Source organism: Bradysia coprophila, chromosome IV (genome assembly GCF_014529535.1).
Source record: "Bradysia coprophila strain Holo2 chromosome IV, BU_Bcop_v1, whole genome shotgun sequence".
In the NCBI taxonomy this organism is placed as follows: Eukaryota; Metazoa; Arthropoda; class Insecta; order Diptera; family Sciaridae; genus Bradysia; species Bradysia coprophila.
In genome coordinates, this window is record NC_050738.1 from 10,816,224 (window position 1) to 10,832,430 (window position 16,207).

The following is a 16,207-nucleotide window of genomic DNA, read 5'->3' on the forward strand; positions in this document are numbered from 1 at the left end:
ACAATAAATAAATTTTACGCCGATAAACGATGAGAGGTGAGCGAGAAATAAACGTCAACAACATAGTAAAACACGATAAAAAACAAGAATTGTAAAGTAAACCGCCCGTCAAAACAATTAGCAAAGCCAATTACCAAGAAGCGCAAACAAATATCCCGTACAAATTTTAGCAATAACCATCCGAATGGTGTGTTCGAATACGTAGATAGTTTAAGTGTGTCTATCAGTTGCATATCAAAAACCATCGAAATGGATCAAATGCTACCAAGTCCAGGGTTTTCGATACCCTCAATCGGAACACCACTTCATCAGCCCGAAGAAGACCAGCAAATCATCACAAATAATTCTTCGTATCCACAATATGCTCAGCACGTAGCACCAACAACAATGAGCAGTGGACTGACACCGAACCAGATCAGTGGATTGACACCGACTCAACTTAGCAGTGGATTGACACCGATTCAACTTAGCAGTGGATTGACACCGACTCAAATTGGTGGCGGGATGCAAAGTATGGGACTGCCGTCGTTAATGCAGACTCCAGTCAAACCAATAAACAGTTATACGCCAAGTTATGCAACACCACAAAGTATGATACAACCTCAGACACCGGTACGAATTTCCCAACGTTTTTCCCTCGCACTTTGTTGAAGTTGATACAATTTCCGCTGTTTATCTATTCTGCAGCAAAGTCTTATGTCCCCAATGGTACCAATGACAGATCGAACAGAAAATATTCACCAAACGATGGGTCCAGCAACACCGATGACGCCCATGACTCCTGGTGATCCTGGCATTCTACCTCAATTGCAGTGAGTAATTCTAGTAGCTTAAATTTGGTGCAAATTGGTTGTCAGCTTCGTTATACTGTTTCTGACACAAATTTCATTACGCAAATATGAAAGGGCGGTTGGAGATTGCTTACATTGAATGAACTTTTCTTTAATTTTCCAGGAACATAGTGTCAACAGTAAACCTGAGCTGCAAACTGGATCTAAAGAAAATTGCTCTACATGCGAGGTGTGTTCACCAAAAATCTCCAAAAACTACCGACCCTTACAACCCGAACTAAATTCACTTTTTTCCTCTGTTTAAATTTAGAAATGCTGAATACAATCCGAAGCGATTCGCTGCCGTTATCATGAGAATAAGAGAACCACGAACAACTGCCCTGATATTTTCGTCTGGAAAAATGGTCTGCACTGGTGCCAAAAGTGAAGAAGATTCCAGACTCGCAGCGAGAAAGTATGCTCGAATTATACAAAAATTAGGCTTTACGGTAAGCTGCACCTTCTACCACTTGTGGTGTTACTGTAAATATACCAAGAACATCGATTTGTTTCCCACAGGCGAAATTTCTAGACTTTAAAATCCAAAATATGGTCGGCAGTTGTGACGTCAAATTTCCCATCCGATTGGAAGGTTTGGTATTGACACACGGAAAGTTTAGCTCGTACGAACCGGAACTGTTTCCTGGTCTGATTTATCGGATGGTGAAACCGAGAATTGTGCTGTTGATTTTCGTATCTGGAAAAGTGGTGTTGACGGGCGCTAAGGTGCGACAGGAAATTTACGATGCATTTGACAATATTTACCCGATTTTGAAAAGTTTCAAGAAACAGTAAAGGAGTTCTTCTATTGTGTACAATGTCAGACGATGTCCAATTGTCACGTAAGAAATTGATTCGAATAAAACGAAGTTTGCTATTTCTATTACGATACGCGTTTTCTTGGCAAAGTAACTAAGGACGCCTAAGGCTGTGCCTAAGGAGTGGTTACCGACGCGAGGATCTCAGATCTAAAAAAAAATAAAAAGCAGAGGGCAATGGGTTAATGGTGTCACATTATTCCTCGATCTGAGGTGAATCTTGCTATGGGCAAATATATTCCAGCGACGGAATTTTTGGGTTTACCAATGGAATTTCTCCTTATACAAAATGTTTAAATCAATTTACCAATATTTTCGTCAAATTGGTACCAATTCGGTTAAAAATTGGTAAATCGAGTTATTTATAACGCTCACCAAAAACTAAATAACGCTTGAATATTACCCTACATCTTGCTATCTTCAAAAGTATGTTCCAAACATAGCTCGAACCAACGGAATTTTGAACTTTAGAAATGACGTGACTTGGACGACCGTGTAGTTTTTGATGATTTTTGAAAAAAGAAATTTCACGTTTCGTCGATTTTTTAACCTTGACTAGAGATGGGTACCTTGTTGTCTTCAAATAGTTTGTTGTCTTTTTCATTAGTGTAATAACTTTGTGCTGTTTGTTGGAGTTTACAGCGGCTCTGCGAGGTTCGAATGGTTACAAGAGGATACGAATTCAAGTTTCTCTTTAAGTATTCGTACGTTTCCGTTTTTATTGAGGGCCTACTGATATCCGTTCAAGGTTTCTGTGCTAGTGATTTTACTGATATAGTATCAAAAACAATAATTGTCAGTTTTGCAATGGGATTCTTAAATTCGCTTTTGCTGAGCTTACCGACACTTAAAATTTTTGTCTTTTTCTTATCGATGTGTTACGAAGAAGTTTGAAGTGAAAATGTTCGCTTTGAAACTTTATTGCTTCGCACGCTTTTTCATCCGTATAAGTACGTGTTATACAAGAACTTTTGCTTGTGATAGCCTAAGTAAATTCATGTCCAAATTTCACTAACGTCCCCTGTAATATCAATTCGGATATTGTATGGGGGTGCAAAGCAATAAACTTTCGAAGTGAACGTCTTCACACTCATTAGAACCTATCCTGTATCCTGAACGACAAGTGCATAGCGATGAAATCATTAAATCTGTTACTTCTTTTGTTTAAATTTTCGGCAAATGTTTGGAACAATTTTTTTGCTTCGTTTGTTGTGAAGCTTTCTTGCGCCACAAGGTAAACCCATACCCAATGATCATCCTATCACTAGAATAGACCGAGAGACTGTGTTGGTCACTTCAAAGGTCAAGGCTTATGCCGTGTTATTCAACGCAGCGAAATGCTAATTCGTTGAACCTCAGTAATTGACTTAATAGATCAACCAGCAATCCTACGACATGTGACGAAGTAACTCATACATCGGAATCACACCGACTAACTTTTCAGATCGGATTAAACGTCAATTGTTACAAGCGATACATACTATCGGAATCTTTTTTATCAAATATTCGGCTTACCATAAAGAATACCACAAAATCATTGCGCATCGACCGTACGGGATTCTCGGATAAATCTATTTAGTTTGGTATTCTGACACCTTCGGCCACCTTCTCATATTTCTTTTGAATCTAGTCCTGCTGGCTATTAGTCTGAACATGAAAGGCAGGCAATTTGGGACCTTTCTTCCTTCATACAAACTTCAACAGTTCGTGTTGTAATCAAATCAATTTATTTCCGTGCCACACGAACTTTTCTTTTATAGACAACCGGCCATCAATGTTGCCAGAGACTCGAACTCAATTTTCTCGGTAATGTTCTTCGTTTTAATATTATTGTCTTGCGAAGAAATGAACACCAAGTTTCCTTCGTCCTTCCATCCGTACTTTTTGATCCATGAAGCTAGCGCATATCCTGCAAGGGGAAAAACAATAATTTTACACTGGAAGCCTCCTGTCCATTGAACCGTTGAACAAACCGTACCGTCAATATCACCCAACAGCCTCACCAAATAGTCCTTCTCAATGGTTTGGAACGTAATGCCGACGACATGGCAAATGAACTTTCGGATGGAATCGTAAAATCCGGTGATGTTGGTCACGAAGTCGGTCATTCCAACTTTCAGCCAGAACAATGCAAAGTCACACGTCTCTAAAATGTCGGCCAGATAAATGATGGCTTTGACGGTATCGTCCTGCATTTGAGCTGGCAGCAATAAGCACTTGCACAGAGTGAAATCGGTGTGTGGAAAGTTGGTCAGCGCTTTCAACAATATCAAATGCGTTATGCTGTAGTTCAATTTGTTCGGATTGAATTGGTACAATTTCAGCACAGCTAGATTCGCTTCCAAGTCGTAGGTGTTGTTCTTAGCTTGAGCGGTGACGTATGCCTCCAGAATGTTTAAATGGTCTGGATTGTACCTAAACATAGGAATTAATATGAGGTTATGTATGACGGACCGATACTTGTTACAAGTGCCGTGGCGTTGAGTCAACAAAATCAGTAATTTGTGTTTTTGGTGGACACTCCATTTGCTTACCTTTCAATGCTCTTCAAAATGTCGGCGATAATTAATTCTTTTCCGTCATCCATGGTAATAGAGGTGGATATTGTCGCTTTTATTTGAAGATAAACGAATTGGTCGATTTACAAAAAGTATTGTGTGTGCATGAAAGTGACACACGAAAAGAAGTCGATAAATTTGATCGATTGATTATTTGACGTAAACCAGTGAATCGTGATACCAACCCTACCAACCGCAGAAAACCGAAATACTACAGTCTGTTCAAGTAGTTCGAATTGGTGGCAAGTGTTTAAACGAAAAGCAGAGGAACTGTCAAAGGCTGTATACTTGGGGAGGTCACGCAGATCGCTATTTTATTGGATACACGAGAACACAAAAAAAGAATTCATCTACTATGAAGTTGTCAAATTTAAGAATCCACCAACTACGAAACCACCCACGTATCTCCATCTGCATGACCTCCCCAAGTATGCAGCCTTGGAACGGTCAAGACAAGATTTGTTTAAAGAGTCTGATGTTCGGAAAATTGCTTATGTTACACAAGGGACTAAATGTATTGATTCAGCTGTTTGACCAGCTGGTCCGTGTAAACAAGCAAAGTTAGCTAATTTTATAATCAGGAGCCGACAATAATTGCCACGATGGTTTGTTTGAACTAAAGAGAGTCTCAAGTGGAAGTGAGTCGAATGTATCGTGCGAACACTTGTTTAAATCCAAAAGCGGTACATTAATTATATCAAGCCCCAATAGTCCGAAACCGCATTCGTTGAATTTTAATATTTCTTTATTGGCTAGTAGTGCAGGTTCGAAAGTGGAAAAATGGTGGTTTTTGTTCGTGATTTACTGCCGCTACAGACTAAAGACCTACTCTGTGAGGGTTCATTGGACAGGTACTGTCCAGGAGATACGGGACAGGCATAGATATCTTACAATGTAAGATTCTTACATGCTCTGAACTATTGTTCGAAAATAACAAATGCAATGTGTCAGCTGGAGGCCAGAAATTTTGATGAAGTTCTTGCACTTTGTCCATGTTTAATAAAATCCCTCTATAGTCTTATTAAAATAATTTAGGTGTATCGCATAGAAAAATCTACCGAACTCGGATTTTAACAAATGTTTGCACGATGTTAGTGAAAAAGCAAATTTTATAGGATTTAACAACTTATTACAGTTAAATAACAGTAACTCCTCTCAACATAAATTTTTACTTTTCGTGGAATTAGTTTGTTTTCACCACCTTATTCGTTAGAAGTTACAGTCTCTCTTTTCATTTCTTCCAATCCACACGTGCGAGTGGGTGGGCCGACTCTTTTACGCCACAGTCACTCCTGCTAAAAGCACGATGTGAAACGAATAAAACTGCAGAATTTAAGCACTTTGTTGAATTAATCAAAATCGTCACTTAAAACCTGTTACACACGGCTATTCATCTGTTATCGATAACGACGACAAATATGGGTATTAATACAGTATAGTAAAATTCATGTTAAAAAAATTGAAGTACCAGATTTGAAGTCAACCGATCAAAAATGCTTCGATCGATGGAAGTAATAGACCCGATAATAATACTGGTCATGTGCTTGCCGTCTGTAACAAGTTAATAGGGGAATTCCTTTAATTTTATTTATACTGAGTATATCGAGATATCGCGTATGTTCTGAGTGTATCCAGTATAACGAGTAAATCTTCATATAGGTTTGTTACAAGGTCATTTCGAAATGTCAAATTTCATCCACAGAAGGCAACTTAACCTCAAATTTTAGGTTGACGAAAATTTTACCGAAAAACTTACAAAGAAATTTGTTGACGTTTAGGTTATGTTGATCTCAGTGGATGAAATCGTCGTCGTTAGTGTTGTCAAAGTTCGGATTTACAGTTATTTGGAACGAACCTATATTCCGTATATCGAGCATGCGTTTGACAACTGCCACATTAAGAAAAATGATTTTTTTTCGCGATGGATTTCGATCAAACAACATGCCAGTGTGTAGCTTGTGATCTCAGGAGTCTGGTAAGGTAATTAGTTTTTCAATCGGACTGATATCGGCTGAGCGATGAGACTATGAAATCATGTGCCAATCGCATAACAAAAAACAAAAATTTTCCAAAGTCTTATCGCTCAGCCGATATTGGTCCTATTGAAAAATTGATTACCTTGCCAATAGTAGTTACAATTGCATAAACAATATAATCACTTAGAGGTACAAATCTTACATAGAGTGCGTTGATAGTGAAACTGCAGCAGTTTGTTTGTATTTTACTTTAGCAAACATTTTCAGTTTGTTTAATCAATTGTAATCAATTCGAAAAAGTGGTAAAACAACTTGAAAGCCACAATAAGCCACGCGAGTACTAGTACTAGTAAAACTGTGAGTACTTTTATTCATTTATGCGAAAAAAAGAAATAGACTGGGTTTTCAGCTAAATTCAAGACAATTTTGATTGCTGAGGGGGACTAACAAAAAATCTTTTGTTTTTCTTTTTGACTATTTATTTATTTTCTATACATTTTCGCATTCCTAACATATAAATCACAATTAAAAGTTATCAACATCATCGCTGTTGACATAACCGTTGAACTAAGATTTGGCATTTCGATGAATTTATCAACATTTACAGTGTGTGTTGACTGCCTAATGATGTCCACCACCGCCATGTCCTCCACCTCCGCCGCCTCCGTGTCCACCACCTTAAACGTTGAAAAAGATTCATTTAGAAAGAAAATTATTTGTCTAATCTAGATTCGACAACCCGCAAAACTAAACGTTCTGTTCGATTTCTTTTGTCATTACTAAAACTAACTCTTACCTCCGTGTCCACCGCCTCCTCCTCCGTGTCCACCGCCTCCGCCGCCACCTCCATGTCCACCACCTCCACCGCCACCTCCATGTCCACCGCTTGAGCTAAAACCATTTTAATTGTTAACATTTCGTTGATAACATGAAAGTAGACAAAATCAAGCAAATTAACTGACCTGAAACCATGTTCGGAACCACCTGAGGAGCCACCTTTCTTTCCGAAATCATCATGATGAGAGAAGTGACTTTCATGACCGCCATGTCCCTTGTGTCCTTTATGATCATCATCATAATGACCTTTACTAGTGTGTCCTTTCTTGCCATAACTGTCTCCTTTGTGTCCAGATTCGTGATGTCCTCCTTTCTTTCCTTCTCCTCCTTTAGATGAGTGATGAGCGTGATCGCTACCATATTTATGGTGACTTCCCTTCTTGTCAGCGTCATCGTAGAATTTGTGCTCCTTATGGTAGTCATCTTTACCGGATTTGTGATGATATCCAGTTGTTTTCGAACCCTTTTTGTGTCCCTTCTTGTATCCATGCTTTCCACCCTTCGATCCCTTACTACTTTCGTGATGTGATCCATGTTTGTCAGCTTCATCATGACTGCCACCTTCATGACCGCCTTCTTCATGGTAATGATGCGAATGATCGCCTTTGCTGTGGCTGCCCTTTTCGCCTTTGTCAAAGCTGTGATCGGAATGATGTCCCTTCTCACCCTTATGATCATCTGATGCATGATGGTCACCACCGTGCTCTGAGCCACCTTCTTCGGCAGAGCTGCTTGAATGTCCACCACCACCGCCGCCTCCGCCTGAATTAAACATGAATGTTTGAGCAAAAACATTTAATTTGGAAAACTGTTGAGTTGAATTGATTGTTGTGATTGTAGATTTCAATTTCGGAGTTGTGTCAAATTCAGATCAATCGACTCATACTGTACGAGACAGTAAGAATGAAAATTGGCTTTTGAAGGTCCATATTTTCTTTAAAAGATTTTTCGGTTTTCAATGTCATCTACACAGTGTTTGATTTTTAAAATAGTCAAAAAGCTCGAAAGCTTACAACAAGGCACTGATCAATTGAAAGGAAGCGAATAATTTTGATTTTTGCACTTTTTTGCAGAATTTGTGAGGCAATTTTTTAACCAAAATCTCTCCTAATGTCGTCAATCAAACACTTCAATTTTTGGATTCTCTTACCTCCGCCGTCTTTTCCACCACCTCCGCCTTAACGAAAAATAGTAATAATGAAAAACACAACTTATTTCAAAGATAAGGCAACAAAAACAGACGAGCTTAACACATAGTTAAATCGAGTATCTATAATTGCTAAAAAGAATCCTTTACCTCCACCACCGTGTCCTCCACCGCCACCACCTCCATGTCCTCCACCTCCATGTCCTCCACCGCCACCTCCGTGTCCTCCACCACCACCGCCTCCATGTCCACCGCCAGCGGAGCAGAGAGTTATAACAAGCGCTAAGGCTAGCAACTGCCAGACCCAAAAGTTTCTCATTGTTTCAAATTTCTAAAATTGCAATCAATTTTGTTCAAATTAATTTTAAATTCACAAAGTCACTGGTAATCCAATTTTTTTTTATCCATTGAAAACTGGTTGGCGACTTACACTGTATCACTACTGTGTACACTTAAACTGTTGCTGAAAACAACTTCAAGATTGTTCTGTCGTTCTTTGGCACAAACCTGGGTATTTATACCAAAAATTGAGTCAATGTTTCTTTTTGTCAAATTTCATATATCTCAACCTGTGTTTTACGAGTGGTAAATCTCTGAGAAATTTATCTACAAAGTATGTTGATCTGTGGATTCATGATCATTCGCTCTCACTTCACAATAAAAATTACCATGTCATGCATCATTTGTTGTGGTGACGAAAGTATATGTATATCACATCTCACGTACCTAGTTTCGCGATAATTTTACGGTGCATTATCGGGTGTTTTTTTCGTCTAGATCATTTTGGAGAAATTGATTCAGTTTTTTTTATTCTGTTTTGTTCATGTCGGATATTTCCAATATAATTTATTTATACTTACATTTGATCTGTAAGAGTCAATGTATTTTCGTTATGAAATCGGTGTGTACGAGATTAACAAGCAATGAAATGCAATTTTTTCCAATTTTTTTTTCGTGTTACTTGCGGGATATTTTAGTTTTATTTGCATATCAACGGTAATTACAATTACGAAATTTGGGTCAATTTCGATTGAAGTGTTCATCTTTCGCCAGAAAATTGTACAAGAAATCACCTAATTAATGTCCCAGCCATCAGTCCTAATCATGGTATGAGGCAAACTAACAAATTTTACATATTAGTCCCACAAATTTTTTTTGCATAAACAAATACAGCTTGCCAGAAAAGCTCTATAGATTTCCTTTCCTGCGTTTTAATCGTTTGAGTAGTTGAGTAGTTTCACTGGTAAAAAATACAACATTACCTCAACTAATTAACCAAAAACGGACAGAAATTTCGCTGTCTTCAGTGCACTGGAAGAATAAAATGTAAATATCTCCTTAGAATTGAATACATACTTGAGGTACGTGATCATTTGTTAAAGAATAACTTTTTGAAAAATTAACGACATGTAACTATTTCGAGATAACTATTTCATCTGTTAGCGATAAATATGACACAAATATCACGTTCGGTGATGTTGACTTATATATAGAAAAATACACATCAAAAATATTGAAGTACTAGATTTTTAATTAATTTTATCAAAATATTCATACCAAAAGAAGTAATAGATTCTAGAATTTTATATCACCTTGCCGTCTGTGAAAGGTTAATGATTATATCATACATTCTAATAAGTCGTACTATCTTCACCGTGATATTGTAAGTAGCACAATTCTTACTCCAAAATCTATTTTTTAGTACAACAACAAATAGACCGTGTGAAGTATAAATAATTTATTTTTAATTGATTTAGATTATTATTCTGTAGAACAAAAGTGTAAACAGAATATCTGAAAAATGTCTGCTTGATTTTATATCTCACTTTAAAAGCTGTAATTTGAATGAAACTGAAAGGATATCCGAACCATTCTAATTCATTCTTGGCAACAATATTTTTCATATTAAATATTTTTTCAATGGTTTTCATGATAAATCTTCTTTTTATTGAAATATGAAACTTTTTTTCTCAAAATCACACACGGTCTATTCTAAAAAAAGCAATAAAATTATTTTCAAAACTCGACTTTGTCATTTTGCTTCTCTTTCTCGCACACACCTCAGCTCGCGCGATAGAAAGAGAACGAAGATTGACAAAGATGAGTTTTCAAAGAAATCGCCGTTTATGGTTTCGATAAACATTAGTACATCAAGGCACACTCTTTTCGAGTACTCTATAAGGACTATGTTCAAAGAAGGATGATATGATATGTTAAGGCGTAATGGAGGAAAAATGATTTGTAGAACAGAATACCGCGGCTAGCATTAACATAGAAAATATTTGGAGGACGATGATATCAATGAAAGTACAAACCAGGTATGGTCTTTCAACACAAGCCGAAGGAAATTTTCATTGAGAGGTGAGTTTTCTTATATGAAATCGCTATTTCCTCCGCTCCATACACATTTTGACATTAGACCCATCAGAAATTAATAAAGCCAAAATTTTGACTAGGCTTATGGACTACATATTTGGATAGGAAAGTAGCTTCAAAAAATATTACTAATAAGGCAAGTGTAGAGAGCAAAAGCGAAAAAAGGAACGTGAGAGAGCTTGAATTGAACCAAATTGAACCGATCAGATGATAGTATTTGTCAGACAGTAGAGAAATTTACTGTTATTTGCTCATGCTGAGATTTCTTTGAAACATATTCAGGATTTTCAGGATTTAATTATATCGATCACATAACCATACTCTGCCGTGATAAAACCCAAGAATAGAAGTTTAAAAAAAAATCATCAGATCTTCGATTTGAAATCAAATCCACCTAAGTTGTACCTATAATTTTACTCCAACAAAATTCAGCAATTTACATTGTGTGTACCTACGAACTAATGAAGCAAGTCTTGATGTATCAATAAAATCGAAAATTTGTTACGAAAGCTAAACTAAGTTGGTTAACATTCATTCAAGGTATCCATGTCGGTAACAGTAAAATTGAAACATTTAATTAAATGTGTGACAAGACTAGACAATAGAGCGAAGTTAAGTACAATTCATTTTTCAATATCATAGGTTCAATAACCATTTAGGTGTAATGCTTCCAACTGATACACAGAGTCTCTCTCGAATTATCTTAAGCAAACAAATACACAATGAAACTGCATCGTAAAGACATCATAATTTTTAGATTGTGCGTTTTCACTTCATTTTTTTTAATTTGTTTTATTCTTTCTTAATCAGCGATATGTGTGGTAGCTAATTCATGAGTACACAATTCAGTTTCCAAAAATGACGCGCAGGCGTTTTTTTTTATCTAAAGCTGATAAAAGTAACAAAGTTGCATTTTTTGCAACATACTTGTGAACGAGATAACAGAAATAGCCAAAAATAAACTTTAATTAGGCCCGTTCACCGAAAGTCAATTTACTTGTTGGGTTTTTGTTATTTCTTCGTCTCCGGCAAGTACATAAAATGCAACAGATTTCGTGTAAAATTTTACCTCGTCGGAGTATATGATTTCAACCATGTCACATCAATATATAGGAACATCATTAAATTGAATGTTTTTTCAGATAAAGAAACGTAACCGATTTCTTCTCCTCGTTTACTATTGCACATAGAGAGAATTTAAGATTTAACTCCGCCTTTCCACTCATCAATGGCGCTTGCTCCTACATCAAATATACATGTAATATAGGAAAAGGTAATTCATGAATGACTTGACTATAATCCTATGTCTCATCTCACCGTCTCACTATCAACCATATAGTACCTATATCATTCAATATAATAAATCAGAACTTATTCTTTTGTCAAGCTCGGAATATAAATGTCAATTTCACATACAAAATGTAGATTCACCAAAGAATCCTCAACAGTGCTGAATGGGAAATTATATGAAAAATTCAATATTATTCAAAGATGGTTATCAAGAGTGATAGGGTAATATAAAGTCATATCATGATGCTCAAAGCAATTATTCCGGGAGATCAGAAGTTAACTCGGCGATGATGGTATTGTGTTGTGTGTAAGCTAAGTATATTTATACGATTGTATGATATATATGATGGAGGGTGGCACAGTTATAATTTGAATGAATTTCTTATTTGATTTCTGTCAGATGCACGTCCTGTGTATAATAAACACAATAATATTCAACGCCAATGAAGAATTAAGTGGACATGAAACTTCGAACGAAATTGTTTAATTAGAAGACTCATAGCTTTGTAATTGCCATTGTTATTTATGGTATACGAGCATTGTTCGATGAAATGGTTCTTCAGTATAATTTCTTACAAAATGATCAATGGATATTATGGTTCAGTGAAGGTGTAAGAAATATATACGATCCTCTTGTTAGTTTTTTTTTTCTTTTAAATTAGAAACTCGCTGAATTGGAATTTTTGATGATTCTTTTTCTAATAATTTTTTCTCGTGATTTATAACTGCTTAAGAATAACAGTTCGGTGAAGTATTTCAAGAAATTATAATTTTCGAGAAAAACCCAAGATTTTAGAAGATTTTTTTGAAAGTGGTTTTGGCTTTTAGGTTCCTATACCTTATTACGATACAAGGCCAAATAAAAGATTCCAAACAATTACTCACTCATCCCCCTGGAAATGAGTTCTTGACCGATCATGTCAGTGAATCAATATCTCACTATCGTAGGGTACAGTAAGAAAAGAATAGTTATTTACGTATCTGTTGTGGACGGTAGATTTTAAACAATTTCGCAAGTTGCAGCTCGAATGAAGTGAATTACATACAACTACAACATACAGAGACTTGTTTTTTGTGATAGGTTTGCTGTTTCTATGTAAGAAGATAATCAAGCATCAGTTATAGGGTGGGTCGATTTTAACAACTTGAAAATCCACACCTAGTGGCATGTGTAGCTTGCCAAAACTAGTCAAACTGCATCATTACTTTTTCTTTTCCGAATACTTTTGAGTACCGCACAATAGATTGAATGGGTCTGTCAGGCTTCTTTGAAATTTTCATAGAAATGTTTTTGAAAAAAGCTTTGGAAAGCCTTGTAGAGGCTGAAATAGACTAAAACAAACAAAATCAACTTAATTTAAAAAAATCGGTGCATTCAAAGTGAAAAAATGTACATTTTCTATATAATATTGGGGGTCTCACCACCATATAATGTACAATAAACTTCCTCAAATATGATTAAATCTTTCTGTTAGAGTTAGAATAGGTAAAAACGACAATGATGTATATTGTCGGAATGGCTCAGATTGATTATTCCCGAAGTAATAGTTCCAGAGATCTATTAAAAAAATTGCATGTCAAAAACGTCATTTTTCGAAGTAGTAGATACTGATGTTAGAACGAAATATATTCCTTCGAATCTACTACTACTACAACGCTACATAAATGCATTTCAGATTAGTTTGATATTTCCAACGATCTCATGCACAAGTTGAGCAAACATTGAAAATCATGCCCGACCACGAAACAAAATGGGAAACGTTTCGGAGCGTGTTCAATTGTAAAACATTCTACAGATTCTATTCCTGGAATGTATTTATTGCCAGTTATTCCCGATTCAGTTTCAGTTGTCGCAAGGAAATCTGTAGAAATTTCCGTTGTTGGCTCAGGAAGTTCAGTTAAACGTAATTGTCGGTCACCACGTTGATCAAAAATGAAATCAATGAAATCGATCGGGATTCTATCATCGCATTTGCAACTATTTCTGACATATTGACAGCGATCAATATCAAAAAGTTTTTCGCTATCTTCATAGAACCTTTTAAATCCGTGTCGATTCTTGTTTCTTTTCTTTTTCTTGTGTCTTTTTCCAAATTAGAATAGCCTCATGTACAACATCAGGAACAAAAAACTCCAACAGTTCGCTTTTGTTTTCATCAGCAAGTTTATCGTCGTAACCCACACATACACTCCTTATGATGTCAAATTTTGTTGGCTTTCTTTCTTTACTTAAAATTCTTGACTTGATAAAGCCAAATCGGCTTTACACATGCCACTAGGTGTGGATTTTCAAGTTGTTAAAATCGACCCACCCTAGAATCAGTATCAACCAGGGCCTATTATTCTCGAAATTCTCGAAAAATTATCAAAATTCTCCAAAGGTAAATTTGAAAATTTCGATAATTTTTGAAGAATTTAGAGAATTTTTCGATAATTTTGATAATTTAAATTAAATTTTTGAATCCGAAAGATTTGATATCCGATCAGGCCCAAGAAACCGAAACTAAAAAAAATGATTCAACACCAAACCAGCAACAGCGGTTTTTAAGGATTTAAGAGGAGAAATTCTATACAACTTCGAACTCTTCTTTCTAAAGAAATTCTGATACCATCAGGCTCCAAATCGAGAGGATAAAAACTATTTTTACTTTTTTCTAATTTTGTTGATTTTTCTTGATTATTTGAGCCAAACCTTGATTTCCAGTATATTTTAACCGTAAAATCGTAAAAAATTGCAAGAAAAATCAATTAATTTTTTGAGAAAAAAAAAAGAAAAAATTAAGAAAAGTCTGGAACAATCTAATAAACTCAGAAAATACACAAATAGTTGTTACCCCCTCGTTCCAAATGTTTTCTATGTTAATGCTAGAGGCACTGCTACTAGTCCAAGAACTGCCAAGCCCATGGACCAGGGCGCTGGACAAATAAGAGCATTGGAAAATGTTGATTCAAATAAGTTAATCATTTTTTCTGAATAATTAAAGAAAATTTGGCATGTACTCTAATAGGGAGCTCAGATAAAATGGCCTTGTAAACTGGTAAGGCTTAATGCCGCTCTGAATGCAAGCCTGATACAACGTAAACTTTATTTTCCTTAATTTCCAATTATTTCTGCGTCCTTGTCTAATTCATCTGCGAATCATTTATTTTCCAATTTGATCTCATCAGTTATAAATGGATTTCGTATCGTCACAATTTGTTTAAACTCAAAAAAAATATACCGCCCAACTAGCATATACGTTTCAATAATGTACCAATTACAGTCTTAACAAAATCTTATTATCCTATGCATTACAAAGATGTAATTACTACTGTACGTACACTTCTTTTTCAATCTTGTTCTTGAAACCATTGTGTTAAATTACTTTACTATTGTTGGAAAGGTTTTTTGACGATAGCCGCATCCACCGTAAGCCCTTTAACCAATGTGTTAATCGACTTAACAAAGAAACATAATTTTTCGGGTTTAAGAAATTAAGTTCGGATAATATTTTTCGAAAATTAGCCGGTCACTGTCGGAAACATTTTTGAGTGGAATTATGGTAGAAATTAAGTCAATTGTTACATTGACTGGGTAAACGGCGCTGCCAAGCATACAAACTAGGAAGACGTAGTCGATTCAATTCGAATCAATTTTCTCAAACTTTAATTTAATTTTGAATTAATTTCCAAAGCCTTTAAGCTCAACCAAACAACCTAATTAATTTGACTTATAAATTATAGGTATGTACCTACCATACCGTGTACCGACCTCGTAATATGTTAATTATTATGTAAAATTTTACAAATATTCCGACAATGAAAAATGCTTAAATTATGACGTGATAATAATCCATATATCCCAAACATACCTCCATAAAAGCATTAATTGAGTTATTATAGAATTAGTTTGTAATATCCAACGGGGACCGCCCAAAACACAGTCAAATCAAAGCACCATGAGCCATATATGAACGATATGCATGTATAAACCGAAATCGACATAAAAAAACCTTTACATCCGAAAATCCATTTTTCTCGCTCGATCTACTTGGTCACATAAGTTACGTGAACATAAGCCCAATACACACAATAAAGTATTTTCAGAGAGTGTTGTACATAAGGGGAACATTTTCTTTATCCCTTGTGCATATTTCATTCAAATCGTTAACATCAAGGGATGAAACACAAAACTGTTTAAAAAAGGGGCGTGCTTTTACTATATCGAAATATACATTCGGTTTTTGATGACATAGTGTTGTCCTTCTTATATATCAAACATTTGCAGACTTACTGACTGCTAAATGAAGAGACGAACAAAAAATCAAACAAAAAAGGCGAAAAAAAGTGAAAGAATCGTTGAGAAGATGAGATGATTAAGATTGATGATGTACGT

The 16,207-nt window shown here is 35.7% G+C and overlaps 3 protein-coding genes across 4 annotated transcripts; 1 reads left to right on the top strand and 2 right to left on the bottom strand.

Moving 5' to 3' along the window:
• The first annotated feature begins 28 nt into the window (after nucleotides 1–28).
• LOC119066219 (TATA-box-binding protein 2) lies at nucleotides 29–16,206 on the top strand. 2 transcript variants are annotated; one of them, XM_037168542.1, is made up of 6 exons: nucleotides 29–612; nucleotides 688–812; nucleotides 955–1,020; nucleotides 1,102–1,279; nucleotides 1,350–1,642; nucleotides 16,193–16,206. In XM_037168542.1, exons 1-5 carry the CDS (start codon nucleotides 250–252, stop codon nucleotides 1,623–1,625), a joined length of 1,008 nt encoding a protein of 335 aa, XP_037024437.1. In that variant the 5' UTR covers nucleotides 29–249; the 3' UTR covers nucleotides 1,626–1,642; nucleotides 16,193–16,206. The 2 variants fall into 2 exon arrangements, with proteins under 2 accessions (XP_037024437.1, XP_037024438.1); XM_037168543.1 differs by lacking the exon at nucleotides 16,193–16,206 and having other exon boundaries at nucleotides 1,350–1,716.
• On the bottom strand, nucleotides 3,353–4,342 carry LOC119066229 (eukaryotic translation initiation factor 3 subunit K). The gene is made up of 3 exons (XM_037168553.1): nucleotides 4,183–4,342; nucleotides 3,627–4,063; nucleotides 3,353–3,557 (listed from the first exon to the last, which is right to left on the bottom strand). The coding sequence occupies exons 1-3, from the start codon at nucleotides 4,233–4,235 to the stop codon at nucleotides 3,403–3,405; spliced, it is 645 nt and encodes a 214-aa protein (XP_037024448.1). The 5' UTR covers nucleotides 4,236–4,342; the 3' UTR covers nucleotides 3,353–3,402.
• LOC119066223 (keratin, type I cytoskeletal 9-like) lies at nucleotides 6,653–8,689 on the bottom strand. Its single transcript, XM_037168546.1, has 5 exons — nucleotides 8,597–8,689; nucleotides 8,317–8,497; nucleotides 7,145–7,781; nucleotides 6,979–7,073; nucleotides 6,653–6,859 (listed from the first exon to the last, which is right to left on the bottom strand). Exons 2-5 carry the CDS (start codon nucleotides 8,483–8,485, stop codon nucleotides 6,804–6,806), a joined length of 957 nt encoding a protein of 318 aa, XP_037024441.1. The 5' UTR covers nucleotides 8,486–8,497; nucleotides 8,597–8,689; the 3' UTR covers nucleotides 6,653–6,803.
• Nucleotide 16,207: the final 1 nt, after the last annotated feature.